The sequence below is a fragment of the Amphibalanus amphitrite genome, unplaced genomic scaffold, assembly GCF_019059575.1.
Source record: "Amphibalanus amphitrite isolate SeventyFive unplaced genomic scaffold, NRLGWU_Aamphi_draft 000043F_arrow, whole genome shotgun sequence".
NCBI classification, from domain to species: Eukaryota; Metazoa; Arthropoda; class Thecostraca; order Balanomorpha; family Balanidae; genus Amphibalanus; species Amphibalanus amphitrite.
In genome coordinates this window covers 1208514-1226046 of record NW_024881539.1, presented here as the reverse complement: position 1 = coordinate 1226046, position 17533 = coordinate 1208514, and the positions used below count along the sequence as shown (strand labels likewise).

Below are 17533 nucleotides of genomic sequence, written 5' to 3'. Positions count from 1 at the left end.
TATTTATAGCCCCCCCCCTCCCGTTTTTCTGCAATAACTTCCAAACCGCTTGACGGATCGACGCGAAACTTTCGGTACCTTCGGCTGCATCAATTTGACACCTTGTGTCAAAATTTGAACTTCGTAGCTACCATAGGTCGGCCGGAAATGACGTCAGAGTGACGTCATGTTCGTCCGATTTCGACGCAAAACATTGAACCACGGCAATCGCTCCCAAGAGCTCAGTTTTTAAGCTAGATCCAATTTCCTTGCATGAAAGGACTCAGAATTGACCGCGCTATCAAACTGCTATCTCGGATTTTCAAAATTTTGAAAATTTCGAAAATTGTATATAATAATATTCAAAATTTATATTTTTATATTTTTTCAAAAAGTTTTTGACTTTTCGAAAAAACCGGAATATATGTGACAGAACGCATGTTCATGACTAACTCTAGCAAGTTTTAGCTAAATATCTTCAAAAATGGCCAAGTTATACGCATTATTGCAAAAAATTCACAATTATTAATTTTTCAAATCAATTTTTCAGTACGTATTTGACATCGTACACCAATATAAATGGCACCATCGTGTTCCTGAGCTCAAACTGCATCCAATAGACACCTTTTTTGTTGAAAAAATTTTAACTTCAAAATTTGACCTTTTTTGACCTGAAAGTGACCTGACCTAAGCTAAATTCGACTCAAAATGACCTCGAATGACACAGACGACATCAAATTCGAAATCTATGGCCTAAATGGACCATAAAACATGTGTCACGTGACCGGCGCATGATAGGTATAATATTTTCGTGACCTGTGATGACCTGACCCTGACCTGAAAATCAAAGTACAAGCTTGGTACCCTCAAGGTATCTAGAACATCTGTTCACGAGTGTGGAAACCAAAAATTAGCCTGATCTGACTTGTAAGACGGCGGCCAGAGCCCAAAATGTGAACAAGCCAAAATGCTAATAATTTTTACTTTGACCTGACCTGTGACGTCATCGGTGACCTCGAGGTCAATGAAATTAGGTTTCGCTCGACAGTTTTTCCGGGTCTATCAGACGCCGTTTGAATTTTGACGATCGGCCCAGTAGTTTTGGAGTTAGGAGGGGGGCTATGAATAGCCCCCCCCCCCAGTAGGGCGTGTTATACACAGACCCCAGTGGGGCGCGGGTTAAACCGTGTTACTTCATCCCAGAGAATCTTACTTTGTCGTGCAGCCTTTTCTGTGGAGGCGCTGTCTGGTTTCCGAATGGCTAGCTCGTCCTTCCATCGAGTTCGTTCATGTACTGGTAACTTTGGTGTCTTTATGAAAAGAGATGACAGTTCGTCTCCATATTAGCTCGTCGCTCCGCCATATTGGCTCCTCTTTCGTCTTCGCTCGTCTCTCCAAGGCGTCGCCTCATCTATGGTCGACCTTCGACGGCGGCTTACCGTCGTGGGAAGGCCGGCGACCCCCAGCGGCACCAAGCTGCGCGGAGCCACCACAGTGGAGATTCGCCCGGGCCGCCCCGGGCCGCATTGGGCGCCGGAATAGCCGTGACCGTGAGGAGGCGGCGTCGCTTATGACGTGAGTGTGTGACGTAGGCCGAGCGGAATGTGGGAGCTTTAGTGCGGGCGAACGCGAGAAGTGCGCGAATCGCAAGGGCGCTGGTATTTGATGCGATAATGTATGGGTGAAGCCTATCAGATATGTATGAGATGCGTGATATTTAAGTTCTAGCGCTTGGCTGACAGCATCAGCATTTAATATATTTTTCTCATTTTCGTGCCACGGAAACGAGATCCCCTTACCACGATTTCTGATAACCTGGTGACGGCCTGCTCCAGCATCTCCACCTGCTTGAGCAGCCGTCCTGTTTTCGTTATCAGTATCGAGCGAGCCGTGTTATCGCATCTCGCCATTTCCGACGTGCCGCCCTCACGTCATTAACGTCAGTGCCGCTCCTGCTGACGTCATCACCAGTCCTCACAGGAATTTACCACATGTGATAACTAATCTCGTGAGAGAATCTGTCGGCACTATTTGGCAACTGTCGTCAGTGATGATCCAGATTCATTTATCAGCCTGTCAGCTCATTTGTTGAGTGTACAACTCATCGCCAGCTTACTTACAAACCGGAGAGTGACGGGTGCAATCCCGTGACAATGCGTAACTGGCATTGTTTTCATTGTTCTGTCATTCCGAGAGAGAGAGAGTCGCGCCGGCGGCGGCATCTGTTTTACGTTCTCCCGATCTGTCTGAGAGGCACCATCCGTTACCCTGCGTCCCGGAGAGCGGAGACGGGCTCGGGTGGCCCTTCACCAGACATCCGCTCTCTCGTCTGGGCGCGCGCCGCGACAGACTACTACCTACCGATCATTCGCTGAAACCAATACGAACCACGAACCGGCGACGAAGGTGGCTCATTAAGTCCTAGAATAAGTCCCCTGGATGCTGTAGGCCCAAGAGCCCATGCAGTATGCACCCTAGTCCGACAACACTCCCGTGACATCGTCAGCGGCTACCCTTTGCATCCCGATGACAGCGATGACAGGGCCGAGTGCGCGGCATGACATCACTGCACGGTCGGCGAAAGGTGTGCGTGCCCATCGTGCGTCTCACCGTCCGACGTCCCTGACTGATGATGACCGGTGGTCAGCTGTGACGTGACGTGATGTCAACGTGACGTGACGCGATGACACCGTGACGTGAGCCAATACGATGACAACGTGCCGACGCGTGGTGATGTGGGATCGTGACGGCATTAGGGACCGTCACCCGCTCATGCTGACTGGCGTTGGGAAATTTCACTAGCCGGTTGGTATTGATCGTTACCACAGTCTACCCTCCACGAATGGTGATCTGGCAATAAACCAGTCTCTCTGATGTGGTGGAGATGGTAATACCATGGCGACCTTTTCCCCGAGCTGCTCGCACCGAGAGCTGGTCTTCCGCGAGCTGTGTGATGTTTTCCAAAGTTGTCGGCGGCAGGTGCCTGTTAATCAGCGGTACCCCCTCTGTGTCGGACAGGTGGACGGTGGTCTGGTGTCTAGGTGGGGACGGGGAAAGGGAGGGAAGTCGTCGGAGCGGTCTTTTGGTGACGGGTTACTGCGGGATCCGAGAATTACACAGCTGGGACTTTGCGTTTCCAGTCTGACGGCGTCTTGCCATGGTGGGGTTATGAACCTGCAAGGTGCAGTGTGCAGGGACAACGTGTTACGCAACTGGGGCCGGCCCGGTCCGGTGCGGCGCGACTCAGCCTGACAGGCAAGGTCGCCGACTTGCACGAGCCTCTGAGGAAACCTGGGAGCGCCAATGGCGAGTGACCGCTGGCTGGACGGGCACGAGACCGGCTGGACTCCCCGCTCGCCGGCGCCGCCGGGCCGGTCCAGCCTGGCGTGCGGGCCCGGCTGCAGGCGGCGCCGATTCTTTCAATTGGCTGCACAGTCGGGGTAAACAGCTGCGAGAAAAATCGCCATTCTGGATCGTCGATGGGAGCTGGTATCGCTGAACTGGGAGCGGCGGGTGTCGGGTATGGCGTCGGCCGGCGATAAGGCGGCACGCGACTGTTCCCTGCACGCCACCGTGTAGCGGAGCGTCGTGACGTCACTGGGGGAAGGCCGAGCGGCGGCGGCCGGCCAGGTCTCGGCCGGGGCCGAGGTCATCCGAGCGACCTCCGCCCGACGCCGGCGAGCGCCCCCGACTGTGAGTCCGCCCCGGTCGGCGGAACCATTCACGCGTGACCGTGCTTCAGCCGCGTTCCGCCGCCAGTTCGGTCTATTGTTTGGACCATTGTCCTGGTCCCTAGCGACGACACTGGCGCCGCCGGGACGGCTCTTCCTGGCAGGCCGGCCCTCCAGCCCTCCTCCGCGACTCAGTTGTCGAAATCCACACCTACCGCCCGTTCTAGGGGCGGCCCAGACTCACTCGCCCAGTTCTGAAGCGGATCATGCGCAGTTGCTCAGTTCCCTTAGCCGCTTTACGTAGTTGCTTATCTCCGGGAGCTGCTCAAACTCAGGTGTTCAACTTCCTCACCAGTCCAAACTATCCCTGTGTCTAAACTGGCGCTGTCGGTGTACGCTTGGCGGCGGTAGTCTAAACAGGCCGAACGCTCACCTTGGGAACAGTTCGGGAAACGACCGACTGCCACGGCGCGTTTTCGAAGGCTCCCTGCTGGGACGGTCTTGGAAGCGAGTCCGTTTACCCTGGCCCAAACTGCTCCACGTCCGTTTCTAAGCACACCTGAGGGGTAGCGGGATGGATTAATTGGAGGACGGCTTGCCCTCGACAAGGATGGCGCGCTACTGGGGTCGGATGGCACGCACCGGGCTGGTGCTCGTTAGACAAGTATCTGTTGGAGGGGAAAAAACTGAGCTGAGCTCCTCTCGTCGGGTTGGAGTTACGAGTGTAACAGCCGCGTGTCAGATAACTGGGGTAATCATTAGAGCCTTGGCGTGATTACATTGCGGCGTTACATTAGCCTGACGGACTAATTTGTCAGTCGTCGGGGCTGAAATATCAGCCTTATTTGTTCTTGGTAGTGCTCATATACATAATTTAATAACGCGACGCGCGACTCTCAGAATTTAATAACGCTGCCATCGGCGGCGGACGTGCGCGGGGCCTTGAGTCACCTGTTAGCAGATGTCCATCAAAGCTGGCCGACAGACCTGACCTCTGCGTTCACTTTCTCCGGAGTGGTGCAGGTAAACCAGCAGCACGCTGGACGGATTTGGCTGCAGTGGGCGTGGGAAATCAATGCGTCTCGACAGGCAGTTCAAGGTTAGGCGCCTCTCCGACCATGACTCTCCGAGAACGGGCCAGCTGTCGTTACGCCAGAAAAGGCCAATCGCACGCAGCTCAGGCGCCTGCCTAGTCTCATGTCCTGTGTTCCCATCGCCTCCACATAGCGTACTGGGTCTTACCATATCAGCTACAGGCGCCTAACGGCCTTGATGTATTTAGCATCGCTGCCCTCTGTGATAAAAATTCAGCAAGCCATAGATCGGGCTATTTCGGTTGTTTGAAATCCTGCGTACGGGTCAGGAGCAGACCAGGTGTCTCCCTCCTGACCCGTTGTCACCCGACCTCCAGATAACTGGTTTCTCTTCTGACCCGTCCTCCCCCAACTGGACCCGTCGTTCCACATCTGACCCGTCCTCTTCTCTCCACAGGAGGCCAAGGGCGGTCGCTCGTACCAGAAGCTCGGTTTCGCCGACATCGACCTGGCTGAGTTTGCCGGCGGCGTGGGCCAGTGTCGGCGCTACCTGCTGCAGGGGTACGACCTGCGACACCGGCAAGACAATAGCATGCTGAAGGTGGTGCTGTCGACCACGCTGCTCAGTGGCGACCCATGCTTCAGGACGTGAGTACACGCGGAGAAAGGGGCGCTGTGGTTGGATATAGGTTGGGAGGGATATAGCGGCATTGTCCGGTGGTGGAGGTGAAGATGTGGTGTGTCTTGTATTTTTTTACCTGATTTCGGTTGGGCGTGTTTGGTAAAAAAGAGTGGTAGTCTGGTGTGTAACTGGTGCTGGATCGCAAATCTGTCATGCTGTGTCGCATGCTTGTGCCGTCTCGCTTGGAACTGTTGAAGTCAGTGCCAATGTAATGTTTTACTGCCCATCGTCAACCAGTCTCCGAAATCCGCGACATCTGTCGACACCAAGGCCGTGGTAATCGCGCTGTTTCCGGTATCAGTAGCCGAAGGTCCCAGCTGGCTACTGGACCCAGCTCCGCCTCGTCCCTCGCCCCCTCCTTCTTTCTGCACGATTGGTTTTTGTGAGTCACCGCCTGATTGCATATTCTGTCATTGACCTGTTCAGGGACGGGCCAGCGCTATCTTGATAAAATTCGCTGGAAGTGAAAGGGTCGGTGGTTGGTTTTCCTGTTTTCCTCGTTCCCCTGTCTACCTTGGGTCGTCGGCATTGAATTTTACGTGCATCGGTATGCGACCCAAAATTATAAGAATCTCCGCTCGTTGCCGGAAGACCCAGACCTGCGGCTTTAAGGAGTGTTTCGTGTGGCTGCCTGTTGGCCCGTAATTGGACTAAACTAAAGTGGTGTCAGGGCTTGCCATCGCTGTCAGTGACGTGGACAAAACTTCCTCAACAGCTTGCGTGTGGTGTTGGAAAAAAAAATGATCGCGGTATCGGCTAGTTGATTGAGTTCGTGGAGCATATGCGCACGATATGTGTTTGCGCAAACCTCCATTTTGGGAAAGCCCGCTGGACAGGCGCTCGTGGCCAGTCCCGTTGGAATTGCCCCAGTTTGTTGACAGGCCTCACGACTGACTTGGTGCACGCCCGCACGCCCTGTTCAGTGTGCACTGCAGTGAACCCTATGTCGTGCCCGGATCGCGCAACGTCCATTTGCTGCTAAGAGCTTTTGCTATCCTCAAAATTAGGTATATTGCAACTGCTGTGATCAACGTTTTCAGTAAGTAACTTTAAGTAGCAATTTATTGCAGTACAACAATTAAAGAAAAAGTGAAAAGAGAAGTATTGATATTATACCGTCAACTTCGTTTATAACTCGTTTTTTTCGTTTCGTCTATATAATCAGTCGAAAGCCTATTTCGTGTTCCGTGATGCTATTTCCTTGCGCTTCGTGAATCACATTGAATCCAACGATACTGGGAACAATGGTGAATGATTGTTTGTTTATCGTATTTGCGACGCCCTACCCTTCCGCAGTCCACACCCAAACCGCACATCCCTGGCCGTCTTTCGCGGCTGTTGTTTAGGGCAGAATTCCAAGCATTAGCGTCGCCACGGGGGGGCAAGCGGGGCAGCTTGCCCCCCCAACCTCGGACCGGGCACCCCCTGAGATCGATGCAGATCCGATGAGATTTTCGAGTCGGGAAAAAAATGGGGGTACCTTTCTGAGAATACCTGTGAGTTCAGACTCGGTTGGATCGTGCAGTTCACACAAGAGTCAGAGTCGCAGTCGCTAAAATCTTCAAGACTCCGACTCCAGACTCGGAAATGTCAATGCTGTGATTCATTCCATGTTCCTAGTTGGTTCTATGTATATTACATTTTATAGCTGATTTTCATAAGTTTTGGAGCCTGCTGACATAATTTTCGTTCAAAGCGTGACACAAAAACTTCGGGGCCTTTCTCAACTCTCGCCAAATGTCTGTGACAGGCTCAAGTACCGTTCAAGTGCCGCAGGGCTCATGAGCTTGCTTTTCACACAAGCTCCTAAGGAGCTCCACTGAGCTCTAAGAAGCTTTCAGAGGGCCCAGACCGGCCTCTGAGAGTCCCACTGGTATCCATGTTTTCTGAGGGCCCATAACAGGGATCTTTGAGGGATCGTTACAGGGATCTTTGAGGACCTTATACATTATGTAGTCCTCTGAAGGGCCACACGAAGCTTTGAGGATGCCTTCGAAAATTTCTGAGAACCTTAACCCTATTCCTGGCGGGCTCCGCCGGGACAAGAAACTGGCGGGGGGGCCGATTCGGCCCCCCCTTCAGATCTCAAAAACTACACATCGCAGCGACAAACGGTAAACGGCATCGGATACGCACGGTCAAGATCTACAATTTTTACAAAGGTCATTTTCAGGTCAGGTCAAAGATGACGTCACAGGGGTCGAAAAAGTCAAAATGGCGGCGCTAGATATGGAGAGTTTTTCTCGAATAACTTTCGAATTAGTCAAGATAGGAACAAACTAAGGGCATCATCGTGATCCTCTCGTCAATCCGCATCGAATAATATATATGTTGACCTCGAAAGGTCGAGGTCAAAGGTTGACCTCAGGTCACGTGACCTCGAGGTCATCATGCATATCAATCGATGCGTCTTGACGAGCTGAACACAATGAGACCATCCACGCGTCTGTATCTTGTTCCTGTACGGAGTTATTGGCCAAAAACCTTTGGTGACCTTTGATGACGTCACATGACCTCACAGCTGCCCAACAGCAAAACAGACCTCAAGGTAGTGAAGGTTGATCGTATATGAAGTCAAGTATGGTATATGGGGCCATTCCGACCCGTTTTAGTGGTAAAAACAGGGAGTTGATTTTTCCCCCATTGACTTATAATGGGGAGGTCGCGAAACTGACCTGACCTTAGGTCACTGATATCAAAATTCCGAGATATACAAATTGCACATACTGGTATCCTTACTAAAGCCTGAAGAGAAGAAATTGATCGGTCAAAAACTCTAGCTCTGGCGTGATTGCAAACTTTTCTGAGGTAGGGTCACCAAACCGCCTCTGGTGACCTGACCTGAGGTCAGATCAACTCAAAATTTTCAGACATGTCGCGTAGAAGCCTTTTAGGAAAAGTCAGAAAATTTGAGCTTCCTAGCTCAACGCGTTTGGGAGAAATAACCAAAAAACCTCAGGGGGGGCTCCTGAGGCCCCCCCGCCAGGAATAGGGTTAATTGGCCTCGGATAGTTCAGCCGAACTCTTGAGGCGACAGACTTTGGTAACCCCAAGCCGGCATCTGAGGGATCACAACTCACGTGCACCTCTGAGGGCCGCAACACATGTTTCTTATGTCCCTACGTAGGGTCCTTAGGGAATCGACACAGACCCCGACGGTTCACACTGTTATCCGAGGGCTCCAGGCTTACCCTGGGCCCAGTCTCTTAGCGCCCGCCGACTACACTGGCTTCTGAGGGCCCCACCTTGGGCTCGGAAAGCCCTATTGGGATGACCCACGCCGATCTCAGGTATCCTAACTGCAGGCTTCTGAGAGTCCACACTGACCATGAGTGGCCTGAAATGGCCTGGAAGTCCCAAGCCTTTCTCTAAGGGATCCCTTGCCGCTATGCCGTGCGTAACTTTTGGTTATGTTAGGTGCAAAAAAGACCGCAGGCCAATCGGTCCAGTGGTTGCTGAGATATAAGCCTCTCAAAAGCGTTACAGACCGGGCCGGGCCGGGCCGCTCATACTGAGATTTTTCCGTTATATTGAAAAGACTTCGCTTCGCTCGCTGCGCTCGCTCGCTCGTAACAAAAGTTGATTTTGCCCCCCCAACCGAAAATCTCTGGCGACGCCTATGATTCCAAGCACCGTCTGCTCAGTCTCCATCAGCACTGCAGTGCTGATTGTGCTGCACTGCATGTGGCCGTAGTCCCGCCCATCTGTTCTACAAATATTCATTGGCTGGTCCTGGCCATGGTTCTACCGATCTTTCCACCAGCACTCGTCGGTCAGTCCTCGTCGCATCGTCCTGCGATGAGTCGGCCTTCCGAACGGGAAACACCGGCTCTGTACCGGCCACGGGCGCGACCACCGAGGACCGTCAGCTCCAGTTTTCCCCGTCGGACGGTCCGTTAGTGGCACACCCCGACACGGACATAACCCTTCCCCTCCGTCGCCGCTGGCGCCGGTACCGGTACTGTGTTGTCAGCTGTGTTTTACATATTCTGTCTCGCTGTTCTATAATATGCTGCCGGTACTTGTGCGTGGACTGGTACCGGCGCGGTATAACTGCAGCCACTCGGAGTCTTGAGTCTTGGATCGGGCCGGACGTGCGTAGGCGTGCGGCCTTCGCACGACTGCGTGCAGGCTCACGCATTCGTGATAAGCTGCCGACGGCTCATAAGAGCGGGCTGCGGCGCTGCCACTCCGCCGCACCGTCGCCAATCGCCATGTCGACAGCGGGCCGACCTGCCAGCAGGGGAGGGGACGGGGGTGACCTCTGCCGGTGGTGACGGACACCCGGCGCGGCTGTTTTGCCTGCGGCGTCCGCGCGGCGGCCGTGTTGGTGTTGGTGCAGCCCGGCCAGCTGGCACTGGGTCACTGGCGCTCGCGGGCCCGGTCGCCGTGGCCTGGAGCCGCCGGGCAGGGGGCCAGCTGGCCGACACGGCCAATACGCCCGCTCCGACGGCCTAGATCCAGCCTCATCGAGCCACCCGAGACCTGCGGCAGGTGCCCTGCGACCGCTCGGTTATCGCTCGGGTGGCGAGTCGACCTCACAGGGCGCTCGGCCCCGACCCGCCGCCGTGTCTCGGTCATGTTAGTGGGGTGGGAACCGGGCGTCTTCTCATCGTCTTTGGTTCAGCGAGCGGTGTGGCACACGGATGCTGGAGCTGACCACGGCGGCTTGATGGTTGAGATTCGATGTTTCGTCGTCTCGCTGACCGCCGCGCTGACCGCTGATTGCTGAGGTCAGCGTACTCTCGTGGTCAGCGGTCAGACGTGACTCCTATCCCCTCTCCAGTCCCGGTCAGAGTCATGACTCGGACCAGCCGCGGTGGACAGAACGTGGGGTCATCGGCCATACACCGCGACATAGACCAAAACCACTGGCGACATACGGAATCCACCAAACCTCAGGCGGTGTATGGGTACAATTTTGCGGTTTTGGTACCGTATCGATACAGCAGGCTTATGATAACCGACAGGGTCGTAAGCTTCCGTCTTTGCTGTCGACGTGGCGGTAGCTGCGCCTGTTAAGCTGCCGTAGCGTGGTGTTTCTGCTATTTGTTAACTAGTGCGACCATCCACAAGTGATCGACACAGGTAAGAGGCCGTCACAAACTCACGTTTCAGTGATAACTAGAGTCCCAGACGCGGCCTATCGCGAACGCGGTCGCCCGGCACTGTGGCTCACTCCAGCCACAATCACATTCACTGCCGCGAGTCAGAGCTGTGGATGGCGATCTGGACCTGCACTGCATACTGATGGTGAGACAAAGTTACTGCGGACATGTGATGGAAAATACGGGGTACGGGTGGTTAGGCACGAAGGCCGCCCGCGATTTTAGGACGGGTGAGAGGTGAGCCTAAAGAATGGACCGAAAGTCGATGCGAGAGCACGTTGCTGGAACATGGCTAGGCTTTTGGGTTTCGGAAATCAGTCGGACACGTTGCTATGAGTTGAAGCGATTGGGGTCTTGTGGCTCTTGTGAAGACTGAGACTTTCACAGACTCATGTGGAGACTGAGAACGCTAGATGATCGCTATTTCTTTTTTTTTACTTTTACATACTCATGGCTAGATTTTTAATATGAGTGAATGCATTCATCTCTAGTCCTAATTATTTTCACCAGTTTGAAGCAATCCAATTACTCCACCGGCCACAGGTCAGCTCCTATGTTGTAAACTCCCGGTGACTATTTCGGGCACCGGTCGCTGACCGGTGTTGATCAACTCTGTCCAGTTGTGGCCTCCCGCGTGGCCACTCGTGCCGCCTGTGTTTACAGTGGACCGGTTCATGTCACACCCAGTGCCGCCGTGGCTGTCAGTGCTCCCTGCCAGTCCTGGCTCCAGCCCGTCTGTTCGGGTGGTACGCTGTTGTAATTACGTGTCGCAGTGGCCTGTCGCCACGCCACACCCCGGGTTCACGCGACGATCTACTGTCGATTTGTCCGTGATAACATTACTGGCACGCGCGCCTCAGTCTCCGTGCAAACAGCGATCAAATTTTTCCAGATTTCAGCCTTGCCCATCGCCCGATTTCCTTGGGACTGACCAAGGACGTGGGCACTGGTCGGCGAACAGGCCCATCTATATGCGATTTCGCATAATTTTTACGTCGACCATGGGCGCGCTATGGTAATAAACGTGTTCGAGGTATCTTCTCGCCTGCAATAACTCGTCAAGCAGCGGTCGGCACTGTGAAAAAGTCCGGTTACGTGCCTGGTACCGGCTAATGCTAGGCCGTCCTCGACTGACGCTGACAAGACGTTCACTTTATTCACCGCCGCTTGCATGGTACAGTCGCTGTTCGATTTACCGCTATGATATGGCTACTAGACATCAGTCAGTCACTGCTTGATGTGCATGTCTTGCCTGCCAATCCCCAATTCCGTGACTTGTTTTTGTTGCCGTTTTTCCGTGGTCCTTTGAAGAACCATGGACACAGTTGTGTCGTTCGCTGTCTCTATTCCATAGCTTATCGGTGGTTGTTTTGTGGTTGCTGTGCCAGGCTTTACACATGTGTCCGAAAGAGTTATTTAGTATAGATGCAAGAACTATTAATAATTTCTCCAATTTCATGACTTGCTGGACATGTGTGTCCGCATTTCGGCAAGCCCGGCTTTGTTCTGCGCGACGTTGCGATAACTTGAAACAGGAAGGTATATCTGTCTTGTAGACAGTGGGGTCAGCGGCCTCTCATCCCGTCTGGTTCTGCAGCTGTGCCGGCTTTCCGCATCTCCCGTCTGTGTGAGATATGTAGCCATGTCTCCTGTCTCTATCAACTTCCCGTCTATGTGACCCAACCTCCTCTCGCCCATGTGGGCTCACAGTGTCTCCCGTCTGTAAGTCCATCGTACCCATGTCTCTTGTTACTCGGTATTCATTCTGTCTCTTTGGACCACGACCACCAGTTTCGTCTTGAACCTGTCGTGTCTCCCTTGCCTATATGAGCCCCTCGTGTCAGCCTTCTTTGTGAGCCTACCTAACCTCCCGTCTCTGTGGACCTACCGTGTCACTATAGGTCGTTCGACCGCCAGTATCGCTGTCCAACACCGGCGTCGATGACATGCCCAGCCACCGTGCGGTCGCTCGGGGCCTGTCGGGGGTCTTTTTGTCGGCCCGAGGTCCGGTGTCTGAGAGCCGACGCTATATGTTTTGTACCCAGTCCGGTTAGGAAGGAATTGATGGTTGGTCGGTGACGGCGTCTGACAATGACCTCCGAATGTGATGTGGTCATGTGACGTGATGTGTGAGGCTTGGTGTGATGTGAGCAGGTGATGACTATGACGATGGGCCTCTCACGTATCGTTCTGTCAGGCCGCTCTGTCGCTCACTCTGACACTGCCTTAACATTGTCTTGTTTTTGTGTACGAGCGCTTTTCTGTCTTTCGGCATAATATCTCGCCCCGCTATCGCCCTTCCCTCTATCCAATATATGAGCTCTCGCTGACCACCTCCCTCTCTGTCGGCAGGCTAACTCCGCGATCAGCTCATCACCTACCCGGCGAGGCGGGTGACCTAGCATCAGAAGCATCCACCCCGGGGGAGGCGGGCCGCGCGCCACCGTCCGACCAGGCCAGAGGTCAGTAGACCCCCTCCCTCCTTCCCTCTCTCTCGGTAGGACGTGCTGCATGTGACCGGTGACGTGACGCTCTCGGACGGCGGTGTCACTGTGACGTGTCACGATCGGCACGCAGCCAGCCACATGACCGGTGGACAGTGGCCGGAGAGCTGCCATCGGTGACAGTCCTAACGCGAGCCAGGCGCCGCCGCTGTGCGCTTCCCTCTGCCCGCTGTCCTCTGTCCTATGTCCGCTGCGCTGTCGATTGTCCGCTGTCCGCTTTCGGGTGGCACGAGTCGTGTGTCCGTCCGCCAAAACTGAGCTGACCGTCGACTGACCGCTGCACCACACAGTCGCTGTCAGACCGGCTCAAGGGACGTTTTTATCGCGCGGCTCCACTAAAATAACCGGTTATACGTCGGTCCGACCTCCATTTTTATGCTGTCCTTCGTCGACCGGTCAGTGGCCAGGTTTTAGGAGAATAATCTCACCGAGAATTGATACCGGGTCTCCAATGAGGCCGTCCGATAAAGACGCGACCGGCTTCGGCTGCTGGAATTTGTCCGACTTGTGAGATAGTCGCGGTGTTGCCGCGGGCTAATTGCATACTTGATCTTAATTAGTGTGAGAGAACCAGTTTGGTGCAGATCGTGCTGCACAGAATCTCGCGGCGTGGTAGGTCGGGCCGCCTCGACACTGGCTCAGGGAGTCTGTCCGAGGTAACACGTCCTATGGAACCAGTGCTAGGAAATCCGTCGTAGGGAATATCGAAAGGACATGATGGGTTTTCGGATGGCATTGCCAATGTCTGGGAACCACTGCAGCCCACTGCAGTATAATCCCATAGTGCGAATTCTGACATTTGTGAGCCTACCCGCTGCAGCGGGCAGCTCTTGGACGGTCTACTCGTGTCAGGACTGGTAGAGCAGCTAGCCTCTGAACACCGCTTCGACCGTAATTGCTCGCTCTCCGCGCTCAGTGCGCACGCAGACCGTCCGAGCGTGACGAACCGGGCGTGGCTGGCGGCTCGCTCTGACGCGCGCCGCTCAATCCCGGATCTCTGCCGGACGCCGACTGCAGCAAATGTCACGTCACTGAACCATTGTCGAGTGGTGACCATGGGGACGGGTCACCCCCGGGAGGGGGAGGGGCGGAACAGGAACCGAGAGCGGGCACAGAGCTAGTCGAGGACGCGCCTGATCGCTTGCAGAGGAAGCTGGAGGGCAGATGCGGGCGAAATTCTGCGCTGTTTTGGTGATGCTGCGTAGCGCCTCGGGACCGGTTAGCCTTTGCCAGAGTAGTCTCACCAGCTCAGTACTCAGCCTAGGTCCGTGACTCGAACTAAAGGCTAATCCGTAATTACTGAATACTGGTTACTGGTAAGTCCGGCGCCAAATGAGGCAGACCGGCCGTGTTCGCATTAGCCCACCAGTCGAGCCGAGGCGAACCGAGCCCACCGAGCGGCGTATCGAGCCGGTCGAGTGGTGCACCGGGCCAGATCGGGTAGCCGGTACCGGCGCCATGCGAAGCGCGCTTGGCGGCCGCCGCGTCATCGAACACCGGCCAGCTGACCGCTGCTGCATAGCGGCAGTCCGCACACTGCGCTCCGTACCCGGGTGACGGATTGCGGCGGTCGGTATGGCGCAGCTCCGCGCAGATCAGAGATCCATCTCTACCCGCGCGGCTCGGTACGGGGAACGATCACCATATTACCAAGCGGTGAGGGTCCACGGGCTGTCATCGAAGCCTGGGTGGCCTTCGGCGATCGGACAGGAGGTGCAGGAGCCGAGGTCGGTCAGTGACCACAGCCGCGCATAGGAGGGGGGGGGGGGGAGGAGGGTGTCAGCGCGAGGTCGGCCAGCCCGGCGCCGCTGGCAGTGCTGTGCAGTGTGCGTGCAGCGTGCATACTGTTCCTGGAACGCTGCCGTCCATCTGGGTGGGGGGGGGGAGAGATGGGCAGATGCGGGTGTGTTTGTTATGAAAACGCAGTGGTTTGTTATTGTTGCTCAGTGAGGTGAGAGCATGAGCGAAGCCTGGGACCTTCTGAGCCCGCAGCTGCTGAGATCTGGGACGGGATGTGTGTATGTTTCAGTTGGGTGCACGCTGGCCTCTCGTGCCATGTCGAGTGTCACAGAGGGATGAACTCCATGGTCCTGAAATGTACGATAGATACCCTATGACTCAGGAGCCCCACGGACTCGTAGAGTCCTTATTTATAAACTGACACTGTGACCCATCGTCGACGGGTCTTCTCACAAGGCGTCCAGTTCTGTGTATTGCAGTCAGCCGAGCGGCACGTGTTTTCCAGTGTGTTCACCGTGTGGCTTGCCCGGGCGGCTCGTTCCAGTCATCTGTTTTACCAAAGCACATCCGCAGCTGCCCCATCTAGCTGGGTGTGTTGCCAGGCGGCGAGTTACGCCATATTTCACGCTGGATGTGGCTGAGTAGTGCCATAGTTCGTCTCATTTAACGGGCGGACGGATGGCGCCCCATTCAACATCGCCGCTCGACTGGTGGTAATAGCTGTGCTGTGCTGGTGCGCTGTGACCTGACCTCTACCCTGCGATGTGTATGCGTTTTGTGTTGGTTTTAATTCTTTCTGACCGTGTTTTTGTGCGTCCCTCAGGTGACGGAGCGGGCATTGTGACCGATCTGGAGACTACCTCGGAGGCTGGCCTGCCGGGCCACTCACGGAACTCGAGCAGCCAGTCGGGGTACGGAAGCCTGGCCTCGCAGCCTTCCCATAGCCGGCAGAGCAGCGGCTCCGAGCTGGGACACCTCAGGTACGTCAAACTCCCTCCCCCCCTCACACACACACATCTCCAAATTCGCTCCCATCACGGCCCTCCTATGGCGCCTCCCCCACAGCGCAGTATCGCGCCTGACACTTCCTCGTGACTTGTTAGATTGCGGGGCGTGATAATCCGGTTATGATGGTCGAATCGAAATGTCAAGCGTCTAATAATCTGTCACAAACCGCTCGCCTATCGTCACTCTATCGCGTTCGGCGGCCTGTCGCTGTTCTAATGCCGTCGCTGCGGCCTACACCGGTGTTCGCCGCCCGCCTTCGTTAGCCATGTGAATGTCAGGGCCCGGCTGTTGCCGTCGCCGGTCGATAGGTCACCAGGCCGGTGACGTCCGGTGCCCCGCGGCTCACCGTCTGTGCTGACGGCGCTGATGACGGCGCTGGCGGTGTCCGATGACGGACCGGGAACGCTGACTGCGCCGCCGGTCCGTGGGAGCGCCCGGCGGCTGTCTGTGGCTGCCACGTCAGATCTGTCGGTCGGGCCCATCCGGCGGCCCCAAAATAGCCACCGGCCGACGGCCCACCACCACTCCACGACCGCCCACACTCATTGACGCGGCTGGGAACCCGGCGGTCTACGCCGCACCTCGGGAGCAGTAGGGGTAGGCCCGAAATACAGGGACCCACGCCGTGTCCGGGGGACAGTGGGGGACAGGCCCCATATATGGCGACCCTTCGTCACTCCCCGGGGACAGACCCTAAAGACTGCGACGCACGCCGCCCCCGGTAGGGACTGCTTTTGTGCTCCGCTGGGTAGTGACAGCATTATGGGACGTGTGCGTCCCGACTTGCGCAACCTGTCGACGAAAATATGAATGTATGGCATGTTGTGCGACCCTGGTCAAATGTCAATGAAGGTTTATTTTCGTCCTGTTAGTATCTACACAAAACATTTTATATTGTTTTTACGATGAACTTCATGCGAGTTTATCCGTAGAGATACGAGCGTGTGGCTCCCAAAATACCCCCACGACTACCGCACAAAGATACCCACCGAGCGTCTGTGAAGCGACCCTTCCCGCACACAACCCTGGCGTTTGCCGGGCGGCGTTAGTTCAAGGCTGTCTCGTTACACGATGGAGGGGCCACATGTGGCGTGTCGGCTGCAGTTAGACCTTTGAAGCAACTGGTGGGTGGGGACCTTCAATGGCGCGGCAGACGGAGCCGGGACCATGGAGCTGTGATGCTCAGTAAAGTAAGCCGTGCGAGCGTAGGGTAGCGAGCGGGCGGCCGCACAGGAAGCTCTGGATACCTAGTCCAGTGAAGTGGGGCTGGCTCATGGTTAGCATTTTGACCCCTTGTATTTACGTAACAAATCCGAATTACCAACGCTAATGTCGGTTTGATTATGTATTCATGGAGTCGCGAAGCACCACTAGTTTTATTCCGGCCCTGGGATGGAGTCCTGCTACTACCACGCCAGGGAGTGCGGCACTATGTTATTCAGAGGTATTAAGCATAGGATCAGCGTGTCGTTCCCCAGTGCTGACTCGAAGTCAGGGCTATGCGCTTCCATTAGCACTCGGTTTTTACTGCTTAAGTTGCTTTTTAATCGCAGGCATTGCGCAGTGCGCACATAGTGAATACGCTTAATTGTGAAGCATCAGGCTTTCTTCAAGTGCCAGTCGCCAGGTCGCTGTGTTGCTGACCGGTCGCTGTTCAGCTCATGAATCCAAGAGGTGGACTGTCCGCGGCGCGGCGACACTCCCCGCGACCTCAATCACCCGCGGCGTGGCCGATTGACCAATCTCCAGTGATAGGGCACCCAGACACAGGGCGCGCTTCACAGTGTCGAACGTGACAGCGGCTCAG

At 55.2% G+C, this 17533-nt stretch overlaps 1 protein-coding gene across 3 annotated transcripts in view; it reads left to right on the top strand.

The window, feature by feature from the left end:
* LOC122377372 (protein FAM102A-like) overlaps window positions 1-17533 on the top strand; it is a 36051-nt gene that overhangs the window by 14134 nt on the left and 4384 nt on the right. For all 3 annotated transcript variants that reach the window (XR_006255849.1, XR_006255850.1, XM_043357314.1), the window contains exons 4-6: window positions 5142-5332; window positions 12827-12936; window positions 15542-15698. Coding sequence is in view for 1 of the 3 variants with exons in the window: in XM_043357314.1 (XP_043213249.1) it covers window positions 5142-5332; window positions 12827-12936; window positions 15542-15698 (458 nt within the window). In the remaining 2 variants the exon portion in view is untranslated. The remainder of the gene's footprint in view (window positions 1-5141; window positions 5333-12826; window positions 12937-15541; window positions 15699-17533) is intronic.